At 44.2% G+C, this 18,498-nt stretch overlaps 5 protein-coding genes across 5 annotated transcripts; all 5 read left to right on the forward strand.

The window, feature by feature from the left end:
• Positions 1–149: 149 nt before the first annotated feature.
• Positions 150–798, forward strand: LOC108098720. Its single transcript, XM_017201839.2, has one exon. It carries the CDS (start codon positions 272–274, stop codon positions 704–706), a length of 435 nt encoding a protein of 144 aa, XP_017057328.1. The 5' UTR covers positions 150–271; the 3' UTR covers positions 707–798.
• A 733-nt stretch (positions 799–1,531) lies between these two features.
• Positions 1,532–5,411, forward strand: LOC108098733 (lysosomal alpha-mannosidase). The gene is made up of 5 exons (XM_017201864.2): positions 1,532–1,924; positions 2,218–2,588; positions 2,651–3,121; positions 3,181–4,090; positions 4,154–5,411. Exons 1-5 carry the CDS (start codon positions 1,841–1,843, stop codon positions 5,339–5,341), a joined length of 3,024 nt encoding a protein of 1,007 aa, XP_017057353.1. The 5' UTR covers positions 1,532–1,840; the 3' UTR covers positions 5,342–5,411.
• A 1,419-nt stretch (positions 5,412–6,830) lies between these two features.
• On the forward strand, positions 6,831–10,110 carry LOC108098735 (lysosomal alpha-mannosidase). The gene is made up of 5 exons (XM_017201865.2): positions 6,831–6,952; positions 7,008–7,378; positions 7,435–7,905; positions 7,970–8,801; positions 8,867–10,110. The coding sequence occupies exons 1-5, from the start codon at positions 6,872–6,874 to the stop codon at positions 10,046–10,048; spliced, it is 2,937 nt and encodes a 978-aa protein (XP_017057354.2). The 5' UTR covers positions 6,831–6,871; the 3' UTR covers positions 10,049–10,110.
• A 1,098-nt stretch (positions 10,111–11,208) lies between these two features.
• On the forward strand, positions 11,209–14,289 carry LOC108098736 (lysosomal alpha-mannosidase-like). Its single transcript, XM_017201866.2, is given in 5 exon segments — positions 11,209–11,561; positions 11,618–12,088; positions 12,154–12,936; positions 12,938–12,980; positions 13,047–14,289. Coding segments are annotated over 5 exon segments (2,826 nt in total). The 5' UTR covers positions 11,209–11,214; the 3' UTR covers positions 14,229–14,289.
• Positions 14,290–14,998: 709 nt separating this feature from the next.
• LOC108098712 (lysosomal alpha-mannosidase) lies at positions 14,999–18,168 on the forward strand. The gene is given in 6 exon segments (XM_017201827.2): positions 14,999–15,082; positions 15,140–15,346; positions 15,348–15,511; positions 15,573–16,043; positions 16,093–16,927; positions 16,990–18,168. Coding segments are annotated over 6 exon segments (2,940 nt in total).
• Positions 18,169–18,498: the final 330 nt, after the last annotated feature.

Consider the following 18,498-nt stretch of genomic DNA (forward strand, 5'->3'; position numbering starts at 1 on the left):
TCATTGAGTTCGTACTGGTTTTTTATTTGTGCACTGGATTTGGGTTGTTACATATAAGAAAGAAATAATAGGGAAATGAGTTTTTTATCAAATATTTTCTTTATAAATTTAAAATTTAAAAGCTTAGGTCACTAACTACTAATGTTTGTTTCAAGACAGATCTCAGTTTCCTTTTACTCATACTTTCGATAGTAAATAAAGGTGTAAGAAACAAAATCCGTACACATTGATTGCTAAATTCTTAGTAAAAAGTAAAAGCTATACAAAGACTATGGAAGAACTCGTAGAGATTGGAGCCCCGTATCTGTACATTATGGGCATTCCCGCTGAGCTTTACCGACACTGGGAATACGTGGGGGGATTTCTGAGCCAAGAGGAATTCGAGGAGCATTTCAATGAACCTAATCTGGAAATTGTTTCTTTGCAACAGATGAATCCGCACGAAGTGAATAGCGACTTTCAGGTGGTGCCCTCGCCACCAGAAAATCCTGAGGAACCTCCCATTGATCTAACTGCTGCTGGCGATGGACTCCATGTCATTCCACAGCCATCGGATGATGGCGATCCGGCATGGATCATCTTTCGTCCCTCCAGACGGTCAACTCATCGAATGCCTTGGTTCAGTTTGGGGCGTCTAGTGCCGGCGATCATTGCGTTCTTCAATGCTCTCTTCAAAAAAATGGTGTCCCTCTTGGGATTTGCATGAATCAAGTATATTTCCTCTGCCTGTCCATTCAATGATGCAAAGCTTACTGCCCACTGCATTACATTCTAATAAAATGTATTTTGTGTAGTGTTTTTACAATTTGTTAAACCTTGTAGAAAACCCTTTTTCTAGTCGAAAACAAAACTCTTAAATGAATGCGATTAATAATTACCTATAAACATCATTGATAAGCAGTTCATAACATTTCCATGTGGTCCTAATATTCAAAACACTAAACACTTGGGGTAATCAGGTACTTATGGTCGCCTTAAGGGCTATTAAAAATTCTAAAATAGACCTTTAGCCCACTTAGTATCAGCAACTCGTTTGGGGTCTGAATGGTCGTAATCTGCATGAATTAATTTTCAGCTCTAGACCTTAGTACAAATTAATAAACTTGGTATAAGAATTACCATCGCGTAATCACCGCGTCAATGGGAGCTCATTTTACTAATCGCATGGCAGCGATTAGAGCCAATTTAGATACCAATTACTATACGAGGTGTGGCAATAAAGTTCCGGGAATTTAATTATAATTAGAAAAGGCCAGACTGTAGAGGGCAGTGACCTTTCTTCAATTCAAATGAAAGTTTGAAGTCGATCACACGTTTGTGTTTTATGCGTATTTCTCTGAAGTGCTGATCCAATCGGTCCATCGGTTGTGCGTGAGTTCTTGGCGAGCAAGGGCATTCCAACGTTACCGGAGCCACCCTATAGCCCTTATATAGCCCCCGACGACTTTTCTTATTCCCTAAGATGAATTCATACCTCAAGGACATACATCATGATAATACACTTTCGATTCAAACTAGATTTTCTGGTGATTTATTAATGAATTCCCGGAACTTAATTTCCACACCTCGCACGCATTGAATGGCGATCGCTGGCAAATACACTGAACTTGAACTTCGTAGTGAAGTAATCAGCATTTCCCTAAGCTTTCGGTTATCGTTAAACCGTTTTATTGGCCCTAAGCCAGAGCACAAGCCTCTTGAGGGTCTAAAGTGATTACTTATCGAGCCGAAACCCGTGTGGGGCCATCCTATAAAAGCCGGGCCAATTTCTTCTGAAAGCCAGTTCTGTGCTCGAATCGATACTGCGTTCAGTTCGAAAAGAAATTGGAAAGTCGTCGCCATGAAATATCTGTGCGGCATTGTGCTCTTTGTCGCCCTTTTGGCCCTCAGTGTGAGGCCATCTGAGGAGGCTTGTGGATACGAGGTGAGAAGTGAAACCAGGATGGAATAACCACAAATATTTAACAGTGAAAAAGGATGTGAAATTCGAAAAAAGTGATTTATGAAAAGAATAGAGAAGAGAAATTGATTTTTCGGAGATCGATCGTTCAATATTCAATTTCCTTATTTATTATGCAATTCCTAGTATTTTAAACCAAAAAAAAAAAAAAAAATTAAAATCAAAATGGGAAACCCCTTTCCATTTCTTTTAAATTTTGTTCTATTAATATTTCTGATACCAAAAGAAAGTACTTAATATTCATACTATTTTTTCAGGCATGTCCCAAAACCAAGGCCAACATGATCAACATCCACATGGTTCCCCACTCTCATGACGACGTCGGCTGGCTGAAGACCGTCGATCAGTACTTCTATGGCCACAGGAGCAACATCCAGCACGCTGGTGTGCAGTACATCATTGATACCGTGGTCGCTGAGCTGATCAAGGACCCCTCCCGTCGCTTCATCCAGGTGGAGACCTCCTTCTTCGCCAAGTGGTGGGCCGAGCAGTCGGAGACCGTGAAGCAGGTGGTGAAGAAACTGGTCAACGAGGGTCGTCTGGAGTTCACCGGTGGAGCTTGGAGCATGAACGATGAGGCTGCCGTTAACTACCAGAGTGTGATCGATCAGTTCACCCTGGGATTGAAGTAAGAGATGACCAGCAAGAAGAATAACATTCAGAGGCTAAAAGGTTATTGTTCTAAATCAGATTCTTGGATGACACCTTCGGCTCCTGCGCTCGTCCCCGCATCGGTTGGCAGATCGATCCCTTCGGTCATTCCCGTGAGCAGGCCTCGATCTTCGCTCAGATGGGATTCGATGGAGAGTTCTTCGCCCGCATGGATCACCGCGACAAGAACGATCGTATCGACAACTTGGGCATGGAGATGATCTGGGATGCCAGTGACTCGCTGTCCAACGATGAGATCTTCACTGGCCTGCTGTACCGTCACTACTCGGCTCCTCCCGGCTACTGCTTCGATGTCCACTGCGGTGACGATCCGATCATCGACACCAAGAGCTACGACAACAACGTCAAGTCCCGCGTGGATGACTTCCTCAGCTACGTGACTGAGGTCGCCAAGCACTACCGCTCCAACCACATCATGATCCCCATGGGAGACGATTTCCAGTACGAAGATGCCCAGGTCAACTTCAAGAACATGGACAAACTTATCAAGTGAGTTAATAAGATTGGGTAACTACCTTTTGGATGCTTATATTTATTGTTCATCTTAGGTACGTCAACGAGCGTCAGTCTGAGGGCTCCACCTTCAACCTGTTCTACTCCACCCCCGCCTGCTACCTGAACTCCGTGCACGAGGGACTCCAGACCTGGCCCAACAAGACCCAGGACTTCTTCCCCTACGGCAGCGATGACAACAGCTACTGGACCGGCTACTTCACCTCTCGTCCCACCCAGAAGCGTTTCGAGCGCGATGGCAACCACATCCTCCAGGTGGCCAAGCAACTGAGTGTCTTCGCCGAGTTGACTGGCGAGCAGCAGAAGCAGGACCTCGAGTACCTCCGCGAGATCATGGGAGTGATGCAGCACCATGATGCCATCACCGGAACCGAGAAGCAGCACGTGTCCGACGACTACGATCGCATCCTGTACGACGCCATCCTCGGTGGAGTCAACACCGCCCAAGCTGGTCTGCGCAAGCTGACCAACCTGCCCAACGGAGAGTTCGAGAGCTGCCTGCAGCTGAACATCAGCGAGTGCGCCTTCACCAAGGACAGTGCCGACAACGTGGTGGTGACCCTGTACAACCCCCTGGCCCACACCTCCACCCAGTACGTCCGTGTGCCTGTGAAGAACGAGAACTACGAGGTTACCGATGAGAAGGGTCGCGTTGTGGCCTCTGAAGTGGTTCCAGTCGCCTGGCAGGTCCTGGCTCTGGAGTTCCGCAACAACGACACTCAGCACGAACTGGTCTTCAAGGCTTCCGTCAACAAGATCGCCAACTACTACATCAAGAAGGTCGACAGTGGAGAAAGCAGGAACACCGTCGTGCTCACTTCACCCAAGAAGTCCGTCAAGACCGTTGAAGAGGTTCCCAGCCGTTTCAAGAAGGTTTTCGATTTGAAGAACGCTACTGAGACCTTCGACGACGAAGTTGAGGGAGAGACTGTTGTGCAGACCTCGGTAAGTTAGCAAATCGTACTATTTTAGTAAGCAATCTAACATAAATTGTATTACCTTCAATAGCAAGTCAAATTGGTGATTGACAACAAGACTGGTCTGCTGAAGACCGTCGAGATGAACGGAGTCTCCGAGAACATTGACCAGAGCTACGGTGTCTACAGGACCTACGACTCCGGTGCCTACATCTTCCGTCAATACCACCAGGCTGACTTCGTCGTCCAGTACGAGGGCGTCGAGTTCACCGTTTACGATGGAGCTCTGGTGAAGGAGATCCACCAGCAGTTCAGCGAGTACGTCTCCCAGGTCATCCGCATCTACGAGGGCAGGAACCTCGTGGAGTTCGAGTGGCAGGTTGGACCCATCGAGAGGGAGGAGGAGTTCGGCAGGGAGGTGGTCTTTATCGTCAACAGCACCATTGCCAACAATGGCGTATCCTACACCGACTCCAACGGTCGTCAGATGATCAAGCGCATTAAGGACCAGCGTGAAAACTTCACTCCTGGCTTGGACAGGCAGCCAACTGCTGCTAACTACTATCCAGTTACCTCTCGCATTGCTCTGCAGGACAGCAAGAAGCGCCTTGCCCTCCTGAACGATCGTGCCCAGGGAGGAGCCAGCATGATTGATGGACAGATGGAGCTCATGTTGCACCGCCGTCTCGTCCGCGATGATGGTTACGGAGTGGGAGAGACCCTGAACGAGGAGAAGTACGGCCAGCCCATGATTGCCCGCGGCAAGGTCTACCTGATCCTCAGCCCCGCCGACGAGACCACCTCCTCCACTGCTGAGCGCGAGGCCGAGAAGGAAATCCACCTGCCCTTCTGGAAGTTCTTCAGCAAGAACACCGGAAGCACCACCGCTGCCGCCAAGTCGGTTCCCAGCTTCGAGGACTTCCCCAAGTCGGTCCATCTGCTCACCCTGGAGCCCTTCAACGATGACGAGGTGCTGCTGCGCGTGGAGAACTTCCTGGACCACACCGAAGGCAAGGTGGTCAGCTTCAACATTCACCCGATCTTCGAGTACTTGAACGGAGTTAGCATTCGCGAAACCACTTTGGACGGCAACCTGCCCTTGAGCGACATGAAGCGATTCAAGTTCCACCACGACAGCGCAGGACAGAGGCCCAGCGAAGTCGAGTACTACACTACTTCCCACAAGCCTTTGGCCGCCGAGAAGTCCCAGGAAGCCTCCGACTTCAGCGTCACCCTGCACCCGATGCAGATCCGCACTTTCATTATTAAGACAGAGTAAACCAAAGTTCTCAAAACAGTATTTCACGAAATGTAAATAGTAAACTGAATAAATTCAATGTATAAAAAAATTTATCATATTTTTGGGAAATATTTATTAAGTAATCTGGATTAGCCTAACTGCCAACTTTGTGGACAAATTCTGTCCACCACCCACTTGTCAGACATCTTCCCAAGATTAGCAAGTATTAGGAAACTCCATTTCCCAAATTCCCTTCCATCATCCCATCTCTTAATATCCATTCCCAATATTAATAAAATCTATAAATTTTTGAAGATTTTGAAGAAGATTTCTGAAGGCCTTGTTGCTAGTGCTCGCCGCGATAATTAGCTTTAATATTATTTTGTATTATTGTTCATTTTGTAAAATATAATAAAATCTGGATTACTTAAAAAAAGGATATTGCACATCTTTTAATTCGTTTTTTGAAGCGACAACAACATTAATTGCATGTCAATGAAAGAAAAACGGCATTTTTAAAGAGAATACTTTATTTGTTGAATAGTAGGTATTTCTTAAAAACTCAAAAGCTAGTTTACATACCAAGGCAGCACAATTTATACTAAAATCTTGCCACGCCTTCAACTGGTAAACGATTAACGGCTATCTGATGATAAGTGCGATTGACTATTGTTATATTGTTTATTTTTTTTGCGGACGACTTATGATGATTTAGATGTTAGCTTGGCGTGATTAGTGTGACAAAATTATTACCGGTCGAGAAAGAGACTGCTTTTAAAGTGGATCACCATTAAGTGGTTCCGCAAAAGGTCTTTAACTTTCCCAAAGGTTAGCGCCCGTTACCTAAACTCGCCGTTCTCGATTTTAGAAACAACCTTAGGTTTTTTCAAAAAAATAGCATACAACTGTTTGGAACGCAACTTGTTAACTTTCTAAAGTTCACTTGAACTTTGATAACGGAAACAACGAATTCCGGTTATTGTAAAATTGTTTTGTTACTGAGCGAGAACCAGGTCACCTTAAGTACCTTGTTGGTTTTGGATTAATTTATCGTTAGCCTCGGACTTTACTATAGCTCATCACTTACACTCTGCGTGGGGCTTTCAATTTCTAATCTATACTTAATCAATGAATTTTCAGGGCAAGTATTACCCGATAATACCAGTACAAATCCATAAACATTATTCATTTTCAATCGCCAATTAAAAATTGATTTGACTAATCTACAGATAAGTAATGCAACTCTGTCAAAACAGAAGCAACTTTTATAGGAGCATATTAAGATAAAGGTTTGATTATAAACAGTGGTTCCAAAAAGGTGGGTTGGCAATGATTGTATGTACAACACGTTTTTTAAAAAGAAAACGTCAACAAACAATTATTGTTGAATTACACCTAATTGATTTTTAAGCATGCTTGAGTTTACCTAATCCAAGATAAGCTCAAGTACCGATTGCTTATCAAAAATCTTAGTTATAAAAAGCGCAGTTTTTGAAAGTGAAAAAGTCAGTTGTGTTCCTGAGTTGGAGCAACTAGTTACATCGAACTGGCAATCCGGCAAATCCTACAATGAAATACCTGGGCATCGTCCTTTGCGTTGCCCTTTTGGCAATTCAAGCTAAGTCAACTCAAGCTGTTTGTGGTTATGAGGTAAGAAAAAAATATATAATAGGAATCTCAAGGATACAGTTTCGTTGGTTTGCAGTCATGTCATCCGACCAAGTCGAACATGATCAACATCCACTTGGTGCCCCACTCCCACGACGATGTGGGCTGGCTGAAGACGGTTGACCAGTACTACTACGGCCACAGGAACAACATTCAGCACGCAGGAGTCCAGTACATCATCGACACCGTGATTTCCGAGCTGATCAAAAATTCCGATCGACGCTTCATCCAGGTGGAGACCTCCTTCTTCTCCAAGTGGTGGGACGAACAGTCGGAAACCGTAAGATCAATTGTCAAGAAGCTGGTCAATGAGGGTCGCCTTCAGTTCACCAACGGAGCCTGGAGCATGAACGATGAGGCTGCCGTAAACTACCAGAGTGTGATCGATCAGTTCACAGTTGGATTGAAGTATGTAAAGATGGGGTTGAGTCCTGACAACTTTTAACACGCCGGTTTAATAACAGATTCCTGGATGATACCTTTGGAGTCTGTGGACGTCCCAAAGTTGGCTGGCAAATCGATCCCTTTGGTCACTCCCGTGAGCAGGCTTCTCTCTACGCTCAAATGGGATACGATGGTGAATTTTTTTCCCGCATGGACCACAACGACAAGGGTAGGCGGATGAACGACCTTGCTTTGGAGATGGTTTGGGATGCCAGTGAGTCACTGAGCGACGTCAAGCTTTTCACTGGACTCCTATACACATTCTACTGGGATACTCCTGGATTCTGCTTTGATGTGCACTGCAGCGATGATCCGATTATTGATACCGATAGCTACGACAACAATGTCAAGTCTAGAGTAGACGATTTCATCGCCTACGCTGCCCAAGTTGCCGAAAAGTTCCGCACGAACCACATCATGATCCCTATGGGTGGTGACTTCCAGTACGAGGATGCTGAAGTTAACTTCAAGAACATGGACAAACTAATAAAGTAAGAAATACAAAGGGTTTTCGGGGAGCTCCTCTTAAAACAATTGCTTATCCTTCAATTTCAGGTACGTCAACGAGCGTCAGTCCAGTGGATCTAAGTACAACATTATCTACTCTACACCAGCTTGTTATCTTAACTCCGTGCACCAGAGTGTGCAGTCCTACCCCAACAAAACTCTGGACTTTTTTCCCTATGGCAGTGATACCAACAGCTTTTGGACTGGTTACTACACATCTCGTCCCACCCAGAAGCGTTTTGAACGCGATGGAAACCACGTTCTTCAGGTGGCGAAGCAGCTGAGTGCTTTCGCCGAGTTGAACAGCGAGCAGCAAAAGGAAGACCTCGAGTACCTCCGTGAGATCATGGGTGTCATGCAGCATCACGATGCCATCACCGGAACCGAAAAGCAGCACGTGTCCGATGATTATGATCGCCTTCTGTACGATGCCATCGTTGGAGGAGTCAACACTGCCGGCGATGCTCTTCGCAAGCTCACCAACCTGCCCAACGGAGAATTCGAGAGCTGCCTGCAGTTGAACATCAGCGAGTGCGCCTTCACCAAGGACAGTGCCGACAACGTGGTGGTGACCCTGTACAACCCCCTGGCCCACACCACCGAGCAGTATGTGCGAGTACCCGTCAAGAACGAGAACTACCAGGTTACCGATGAGAAAGGTCGCGTGGTGGCCTCCGAAGTTGTTCCAGTTCCTTGGCAAGTCTTGGCTCTGCAGTTCCGCAACAACGACACTCAGCACGAACTGGTCTTCAAAGCTTCCGTAAACAAGATCGCTAGCTATTACATCAAGAAGGTCGACAGTGGAGAGACCAGGACCCTCGCTATTAAGAAAACCAACACTCAGACCTTTGATGACGAAGAGACAGTTGTTCAGACTTCGGTAAACACTATTATAGTTAATTAACAAGTTTTTTTACTAGCCTCTTCTGTTTCTTTCTCCATTAGCTTGTCAAATTGGTGCTCGACAACAAAACTGGACTTCTGAAGCGGATTGAAATGAACGGAGTCTCTGAGAATATTGAGCAGAGCTATGGAGTTTACAGGACCTACGACTCTGGTGCCTATGTCTTCCGCCAGTACAACCAAGGAGACTTCGTCATCCAGGAAGATGGAGTCGAGTTTACTGTCTACGAAGGAGCCTTGGTCAAGGAAGTCCACCAGAAATTCAATGATTACATCTCGCAGGTCATTCGAATCTACGAAAAGAAAAACATTGTGGAGTTCGAGTGGCTGGTTGGCCCCGTCCCAGTTGAAGACGATTTTGGATTTGAAGTTGTTTCAGTCTTTAGCAGTGAAATTGCTTCCAATGGCGTCTTTTACACTGACTCCAATGGTCGTGAGTTGATCAGACGTGAGAAGGACAAGCGCGAGGACTTCTCCCCCGAACTTGCAGTGCAGCCAACCTCCGGAAACTATTACCCAATTACATCCCGCATTGCTCTGCAGGACAGTAACAAGCGCATTGCCGTTTTGAATGACCGAGCTCAAGGAGGATCCAGCATGACGGACGGCCAAATTGAACTCATGTTGCATCGTCGTCTTGTTCGTGATGATGGATACGGAGTGGATGAGACCTTGAACGAACAGAAATACGGACAGCCTTTAATTGCTCGTGGTAAGCTCTTCCTGATCCTGAACGCTGCCGATGAATCCACCTCCGCGGAGCGAGAAGCCGAGAAGGAGTTCCACCTGCCCCTTTGGAAGTTCTTCAGTAAGAACACCGGAAGCACCACCGCTGCCGCCAAGTCAGTTCCCAGCTTCGATGATTTCCCCAAGTCGGTCCATCTGCTCACCCTGGAGCCCTTCAACGATGACGAGGTGCTGCTGCGTGTGGAGAACTTCAAGGATCACATCGAAGGCAAAGTGGTTAGCTTCAACATTCACCCGATCTTCGAGTACTTGAACGGAGTGGAAATCCGTGAAACCACCTTGGATGGCAGTCTGCCACTCAGTGACTTGAAGCGATTCAAGTTCCACGCTGAGGGTTCGGGAGCTAGGGGATCAGAGCCTGAGTACTACACCTCGGCCCACAAGCCACTGTCAGCCAATCAGACGCAGGATGCCTCCGAATTCGCTGTGACATTGTACCCAATGCAGATTCGAACTTTTATAATTAAGATTAAGTAATTCAATTAGATCAGATAAATGATCTCTACAAGAATAAAGAAAAAAGCTAATTAACAAAAATATTTTGAGAAATTCGTTTACTGATTCAATCTTAATATTTAGGGGACTACCCCACCAATATGAAGCAGCTGTTAATGTTTTAAAAGGAAGAACTCGAATATAAATTACCTTAACCCATTTTGCTTGGTGGCATTGGCTCTAGGATTGTAAAAAACCAAACGTAGATAAACATTTAATCGATTTATACCCCAATTTAAAAACACTGAAAAGCTCAATGCATGCACAGTTATACAACTTAAAATCTATTTTTAAAGTGCACATGCTAAAAGTAATCAAATCCCTCAAAATGTATATCGTGAGATTTTTGTTTTTATAAGAAGGCTTGCAGCAATTACAAAATTTATATTTCCGCTATCAGATACCTTCCTAGGCAACTCTACTATGTATAGCTTCTCAATTGGGAATAAGTTCTTTGTTGGCTTTAGATTAATTCAATGTTTAACTGACCAAATACAGTGGAGTAGTATTTGGTCCCCGTGGGTCGGATTTCCCCACTTTCCACTTGTCAGAAGTCGATAACTTTCAGTACAAATCCATAAAACTTATAAAACAATTAAAAGAAATGCTAATATGCAATCGGTTATAAAAATCGATTTGACTAATCTACTGATAAGCACTGCAACTCCGTCAAAACAGAATCACTCTATATAGGGGCTCATTTAGATATACGTTTTGATAATCACCACTTATTTCAAGAGGGTACTCTTCGTATGGTTTCATGTACGGCATGAGTTTTAAAACGTATTCATCATTCATAATGTATTTTTGGAACCCATATTTGGCTTTAAAGCTTCCTAGTTTTCTTATCCGAGATAGGACCGATTTCTTATCAACAATCCATGACCCCAAGAGAGTCCCACTATATATAGCCTGTTTTTGAATATGAAAAATTCAGTCGCCTGAAGTTGCTTGGGAAAGTCCGTTCATCGAGCAAGGGATCCGACAATGAAGTATCTGGGCATCGTCCTTTGCGTTGCCCTTTTGGCAATCCAAGCAAAGTCAGTTCAAGCTGTTTGTGGCTATGAGGTAAGAACAACCATATTTAATTGGAATCTCAAGGATACAATATTGGCGGTTTGCAGTCTTGTCATGAGACCAAGGCAAACATGGTCAACATTCACTTGGTACCCCACTCCCACGACGATGTGGGCTGGCTGAAGACGGTTGATCAATACTTTTATGGCCACAGGAACAACATTCAGCACGCTGGAGTCCAGTACATAATCGACACAGTAATTGCCGAGCTGATCAAGGATCCCGCTCGTCGTTTTATCCAAGTGGAGACATCGTTCTTTTCCAAGTGGTGGGACGAACAGTCGGAGACCGTCAGGTCAATTGTCAAGAAACTGGTCAACGAAGGTCGTCTTCAGTTCACCAACGGAGCATGGAGCATGAACGATGAAGCAGCCGTGAACTACCAGAGTGTGATCGATCAGTTCACAGTTGGATTGAAGTATGCATTGGTGGGGTAGAGTCTTTCCAAGTCTGAAAATTACTTTTTAATAACAGATTCCTGGATGATACCTTTGGAGTTTGTGGACGTCCCCGTGTCGGTTGGCAAATCGATCCCTTTGGTCACTCCCGTGAGCAGGCTTCTCTCTACGCCCAAATGGGATACGATGGTGAATTCTTTTCCCGCATGGACCACAACGATAAGGGTAGGCGAATGATCGATCTTGAGCTTGAAATGGTTTGGGATGCCAGTGAGACTCTGAGCGACGTCAAACTCTTCACGGGACTACTGTACACCTTTTACTGGGATACCCCTGGATTTTGCTTTGATGTGCATTGCAGTGACGACCCAATTATTGATGGCGATAGCTACGACAATAATGTCAAGTCCAGAGTGGACGATTTCATTGCCTATGCTGCCCAGGTTGCCGAAAAGTTCCGGACGAACCACATTATGATCCCCATGGGTGGTGACTTCCAGTACGAAGATGCCGAGGTTAACTTCAAGAATATGGACAAACTGATCAAGTAAGAAATAAGGATTTAGTTCTTTGTGATATCTATTTTACCAACTGTATACTTACATTTAAAAGGTACATCAACGAACGTCAGTCCAGTGGATCTAAGTACAACATATTCTACTCTACACCGGCCTGCTACCTAAATTCTGTTCATAAGAGTGTGCAGTCCTACCCCAACAAGACCCTGGACTTTTTCCCCTATGCCAGTGACTCAAACAGCTTTTGGACTGGTTACTACACATCTCGTCCCACCCAAAAACGTTTCGAGCGTGATGGAAACCACGTTCTTCAGGTGGCGAAGCAGCTGAGTACTTTCGCAGGGTTGAACAGCGAGCAACAGAAGCAGGACCTCGAGTACCTCCGCGAGATCATGGGTGTCATGCAGCACCACGATGCCATCACCGGAACCGAGAAGCAACACGTGTCTGACGACTACGATCGCATCCTGTACGACGCTATCGTCGGAGGAGTCAACACTGCCGGCGATGCACTTCGCAAGCTGACCAACCTGCCCAACGGAGAATTCGAGAGCTGCCTGCAGCTGAACATCAGCGAGTGCGCCTTCACCAAGGACAGTGCCGACAACGTGGTGGTGACCCTGTACAACCCCTTGGCCCACACCACCGAGCAGTATGTGCGAGTACCCGTCAAGAACGAGAACTATCAGGTTACCGATGAGAAGGGTCGCGTGGTGGCCTCCGAAGTTGTTCCAGTTCCTTGGCAAGTCTTGGCTCTGGAGTTCCGCAACAACGACACTCAGCACGAGCTGGTCTTCAAGGCTTCAGTCAACAAGATCGCCAACTACTATATCAAGAGGGTTGACAGCACTGATAGTGCTCTTAAGGCAAAAACCCAATGCTCAAACCTTTGACGACGAAGAGACAGTTGTCCAGACATCGGTAAGTACGCATTATATTAAACCCCCAATTTCCGTCACGAAACTCTTCGGTTTGTATCTCCATTAGCTTGTCAAATTGGTGCTGGACAACAAAACTGGTCTTCTGAAGCGGGTTGAGATGAACGGAGTCTCTGAGAATATTGAGCAGAGCTATGGTGCTTATAGAACATATGACTCTGGTGCTTATGTCTTCCGTCAGTACAACCAAGGAGACTTCGTCATCCAGGAAGATGGAGTCGAGTTTACTGTTTACGAAGGCGCCTTGGTCAAGGAAGTCCACCAGAAATTCAACGATCACGTCTCGCAAGTCATCCGAATCTACGAAAAGAAAAACATTGTGGAGTTCGAGTGGCTGGTTGGCCCCATTCCAATTGAAGAAGAGTTTGGTACTGAAGTGGTCATTACCTTTAGTAGTGAAATCGATTCCAATGGCGTATTTTACACTGACTCCAATGGTCGTGAGTTAATCAGGCGCGAAAAGGATAAGCGTGAAGGCTTTAATCCAGAACTGGATAGACAGCCGACTGCTGGAAACTATTACCCAATTACATCCCGCATTGCTCTGCAGGACAGTAACAAGCGCATTGCTGTTTTAAACGACCGAGCTCAGGGAGGATCCAGCATGAAGGATGGTCAAATTGAGCTCATGTTGCACCGCCGTCTTGTTCGCGATGATGGATACGGAGTGTCTGAGACCCTGGACGAGCAAAAATACGGACAACCGTTGATCGCTCGTGGCAAGGTCTTCCTGATCCTGAACGCTGCCGATGAATCCACCTCCGCGGAGCGAGAAGCCGAGAAGGAGTTCCACCTGCCCCTTTGGAAGTTCTTCAGCAAGAACACCGGAAGCACCACCGCTGCCGCCAAGTCGGTTCCCAGCTTCGATGATTTCCCCAAGTCCGTGCACCTCCTTACCCTGGAACCCTTCAACGATGACGAGGTTCTGCTGCGTGTGGAGAACTTCAAGGACCACATCGAAGGCAAGGTGGTTAGCTTCAACATTCACCCGATCTTCGAGTACTTGAACGGAGTGGAAATCCGTGAAACCACCTTGGATGGCAATCTGCCGCTCAGTGACTTGAAGCGATTCAAGTTCCACGCAGAGGGATCGGGAGCGATGGGAACCGAAGCTGAGTACTACACCTCTTCGCACAAGCCAATGGCAGTTGATGAGTCACAAGATGCCTCTGAATTTGCTGTCACCTTGTACCCAATGCAAATCCGAACATTCATCATCAAGATAAAATAAATACATTAATATGTACCAGAATAATTCTTTAGTTGGATTAAATAAAATTGAATGAAACTGATATATTTTGTCACTATCCTTTTTATATTTATTTGACATATTAAAACATAATAAAAATCTGTATATTAGTGAAACAATACCTACGGAATGACAATAATATATTAAATATTATATTATATTATATATATTATATTATATTTACTATATTACTAAATATAGTAAATATTTTAGATTACATTAATATTTGCTAAAATTATCTTTTCCTTAAAGTGGCTAATCAGTATAATAATTTTTTTAGCTCTTTAGAGCATGTCAGGGAAGTTAACAAAATTTATATAAACAGACTTAGAAAAAAATCTTTAATTCAGTATTTATTTAGTGCTTAAGGTCTTTTGATTTCGATCACCATACAACAAAATCCTTTTTAATCCACACAACTATAAGAAAATTAACAGAAATTCAGGTGGTATTTGTACTGAGTACGCGGCTTGATTGATAAGATTGCAAGTGCATTACAGAAGCCAAAAAAAAACTTATGAAGTGGTAGATAAATAAGTGGACTAATTGCTTTATCATGAGACCAACATTGAGGGTCGGAGTATTGAAATGAACGGTAGTTGCCGAGTCCTAAGTATTTAATGAGCTGCTAATTAATTTTCCTTATCACAGTGACCATCTTATTTTTCCTTATCACACCAAACCCAAGAACTTGCAGCCTATAAAGCAGCAGTCAGGGGAAAAAAGAATTCAGTACTTGTTAATGACACAAGATGACATATCTTGGTCGTATTTTTCTCCTGACCACAATATTGGTGGTCTTTGTAAAACAATCGCAGGCCGTTTGTGGCTATGAGGTAAGTAATATCATTTAAAGTTCATGAAACCATTTCTTTATTTTTTAACTTCGGTAGTCATGTCCTGCAACTAAGCCAAACATGGTTAACATCCACTTGGTTCCTCACTCCCACAATGATGTTGGTTGGCTTAAGACGGTTGATCAGTCCTACTATGGTTATCTAAATAAAATTCATCATGCTGGTGTGCAGTACATATTGGATAGTGTGGTGTCTCAGCTCCTTCAGGATCCCCAGCGACGCTTTATTCAAGTGGAGACCGCCTTTTTTTGCGAAATGGTGGGAAGTCCAGTCGGAGTCCATGAAGAAAGTGGTTAAAAAGTTGGTCAATGAGGGACGATTTGAATTCACCGGTGGAGCTTGGAGCATGAATGACGAGGCAGATGTGAACTACCAGGGTGTGATTGATCAGTTCACAGTGGGATTGAAGTGAGTAAATGGTAAAGGTGTCTTTTCTCTAGAATTTCTAATAATATATAACGTTTATTAGGTTCCTCAACGAAACCTTCGGTTCCTGTGCTCGGCCTCGAGTTGGTTGGCAGATCGATACTTTTGGACACTCCCGCGAGCAGGCAGCAATCTTCGCTCACATGGGCTACGATGGCCAGTTCTTTTCCCGAATGGATCATAACGACAAGGACACACGCCTCGAAGAGTTGACTATGGAGATGATTTGGGATGCCAGTGAATCGATGAGTGGAGTTAATCTTTTCAGTGGAATGCTGTATAATTTCTACTCCGATACTCCAGGCTTCTGCTTCGATATTCTATGCACTGATGAACCCATAATCGATGGGGATAGCGAAGAAAATAATGTTGAAGAGAGGGTAGATCACTTTATCACCTATGCAAAGAATATGTCGGAGCATTACCTCACTAACCACATAATGGTTCCCATGGGCGGTGATTTCCAGTACGAGGATGCCAAAGTCAACTACAAGAATATGGACAAACTGATCAAGTAAGAGTTGGCAGGCAATAAAATCAGAGGTTAATTTTTTTTTTTCAAGGTACATTAACGAGCGACAAGCCTCTGGATCGAAGTACAACATTTTCTATTCGACCCCAAGTTGCTATCTGAATTCCCTGCATCAGAGTTTAGAGTCCTGGCCAAATAAGACTCAGGACTTCTTTCCCTATGCCCACGAAAAAAATAGTTTCTGGACCGGCTTCTTCACTTCCCGTCCAACTCAGAAAAGATTTGAACGGGATGGTAATCACATGTTGCAGGTCGCCAAACAGCTCTCCGTTTTTGCCAATCTGACAAGTGAACAGCACAATGAGGACTTGGACTATCTGAGGCAGACGATGGGAGTGATGCAGCATCACGATGCAATTACTGGAACCGAAAAACAAGCTGTTTCAGATGATTACGATCGAATGATGTACGAAGCTATTGTGGGAGCCTCTAACAATGCAAAAGATGCCCTGCGAATTCTGACCAACATGCCAAATGGGGAATTTGAAAGTTGTCTAAAGTTGAACATCAGTGAGTGTGCTTTTACCAAGGATGGAGCTGATAACGTGGTTGTGACTTTGTACAATCCCCTGGCTCACAAATCCACTCAGTATGTGCGCATACCCGTAAAGGAAGAGAACTACCAAGTTACCAATGAAAAGGGAAACCTCGTTCCTTCCGAAGTGGTTCCAGTTGCCAAAGAAGTTTTGGATTTGGAATACCGATCCAATAACACGCAGCACGAATTGGTTTTCAAAGCCACAGTGAATAAAATTGGAAGTTACTACATCAAAAAGGTCGAGAGTTCCGAGAACAGCCAAACCTCTTCTATCAAAATAATTAACCCTCGAGAAAGTGATGATTCTGAAACTGTTGTAGAAAGTTCGGTAAGTTTGTATTGAAAAATTGTTAAGAAAATGATTATATTTTAAAACTATTTTACCCACAGCTCATTAAACTGGTGATTGACAACCAAACAGGTCGCTTGAAGACGATTGAAATGAACGGTGTATCTGAGAATATTGTACAGAACTTTGGCTTCTACAAGACTCACACTTCTTGTGCATATACTTTCCGCCAAGATGGCGATATCGAACTTATTGAAGATGATTTCAAGTTCACGGTTTACCAAGGAGCATTGGTCAAGGAAGTCCACCAGAAAGTTAACGAATGGGTTTCGCAGGTGATCCGCATTTACGAGGACGTTAATCGCGTCGAGTTCGAATGGTTGGTTGGTCCCATTCCTATCGATGACAATTTGGGCAGTGAGTTTGTCACAAACTTTAAGAGTGGAATTTCCTCAAATGGAGTCTTCTACACGGATTCCAATGGCCGAGAGATGATGAAGCGAGAAATGAATAAGCGTGAGGATTTCGTTGCTGATTTGAGTCGTCAACCAGTTAGTGGAAACTTTTACCCAGTAACTTCAAGGATCGCTCTTCAGGACGATAGTAAGCGATTGGTTCTGCTGAATGATCGTTCTCAGGGAGGAGCTAGTTTGGAGGATGGAGCCTTGGAGATGCTGATCCATCGTCGCCATCTTTTCAACGATGGTGGTGGAGTGGGCGAAGCTCTGAATGACACGCAATATGGCAAAGGATTAATAGCCCGAGGAAAACTATACCTTGTTCTCGATTTGGTAGAGGAGAAAAACACTATTACTGAACGTGAGGCCGAAAAGGAACTATTCCTTCCTTTCTGGAAGTTCTTCAGCAAAGCTGGTGAAACTGGAAAAGCTTCAACTAAATCCATTCCCGACTTTGATGATCTTCCCAAGTCTGTTCATCTCCTCACTTTGGAGTCCTTCACGGAAAATGAAATTCTGATTCGCTTTGAAAACTTCTTGGATAAATCGGAGAGTAATGTAATCAGCTTCAACATCCGGGATATATTCGATAGTTTGGGAGGTGCTGCGATTAGGGAAACCACCTTGGATGGTAACTTGCCACTAAGCGAAATGAAACGATTTAAGTTCCATGCCCAAAACTCTGGAAACAAACCTTCAACTGTGGAATACTCTACTGCTCAGCACAAATCATTGGAAGCCGATAGATTAGATGATGCATCAAAGTTTGTTGTAACACTATATCCTATGCAAATTCGCACTTTTATTATTCAAACGAATTAGGTTTAATTATGTCTGTCAAAACGAACTATAAAAATAAATGATTTTTGATTAAACTTATGTGCTTTTATTATTTCTTGGGTTTACTATTATTATCCGCCATTTCCGCATGTGTGACTTTCACTTTTATTGAGATTATAAGTAGGTTCACAACGTTCTCGTAATCTGAAGTGGTTGGAAATCATAAACATACAAATTATCTTTAAGTGGGCAATCGTCAATTAAAATCCATTTAAGTAATTGAGAATTTGAATGATAAGGATTGCAATTCATTGCCGTATTCTAGATAAACTTAGGAGTACCTTCAGATTATTTTTACCCCAATGGCGCATT

This window comes from Drosophila ficusphila, unplaced genomic scaffold (assembly GCF_018152265.1).
Source record: "Drosophila ficusphila isolate 14025-0441.05 unplaced genomic scaffold, ASM1815226v1 contig_787, whole genome shotgun sequence".
NCBI classification, from domain to species: domain Eukaryota; kingdom Metazoa; phylum Arthropoda; class Insecta; order Diptera; family Drosophilidae; genus Drosophila; species Drosophila ficusphila.

Excerpts from the sequence above, each read along its gene's own strand:
- LOC108098733 (XM_017201864.2), top strand. The coding sequence starts at position 1,841 with ATGAAATATCTGTGCGGCATTGTGCTCTTTGTCGCCCTTTTGGCCCTC. Across the intron at positions 3,122-3,180 it reads AACATGGACAAACTTATCAA|GTACGTCAACGAGCGTCAGT; the intron begins GTGAGTTAATAA and ends TGTTCATCTTAG. Across the intron at positions 4,091-4,153 it reads AGACTGTTGTGCAGACCTCG|CAAGTCAAATTGGTGATTGA; the intron begins GTAAGTTAGCAA and ends TACCTTCAATAG.
- LOC108098735 (XM_017201865.2), top strand. The coding sequence starts at position 6,872 with ATGAAATACCTGGGCATCGTCCTTTGCGTTGCCCTTTTGGCAATTCAA. Across the intron at positions 7,379-7,434 it reads CAGTTCACAGTTGGATTGAA|ATTCCTGGATGATACCTTTG; the intron begins GTATGTAAAGAT and ends GTTTAATAACAG. Across the intron at positions 7,906-7,969 it reads AACATGGACAAACTAATAAA|GTACGTCAACGAGCGTCAGT; the intron begins GTAAGAAATACA and ends CTTCAATTTCAG.
- LOC108098720 (XM_017201839.2), top strand. The coding sequence starts at position 272 with ATGGAAGAACTCGTAGAGATTGGAGCCCCGTATCTGTACATTATGGGC.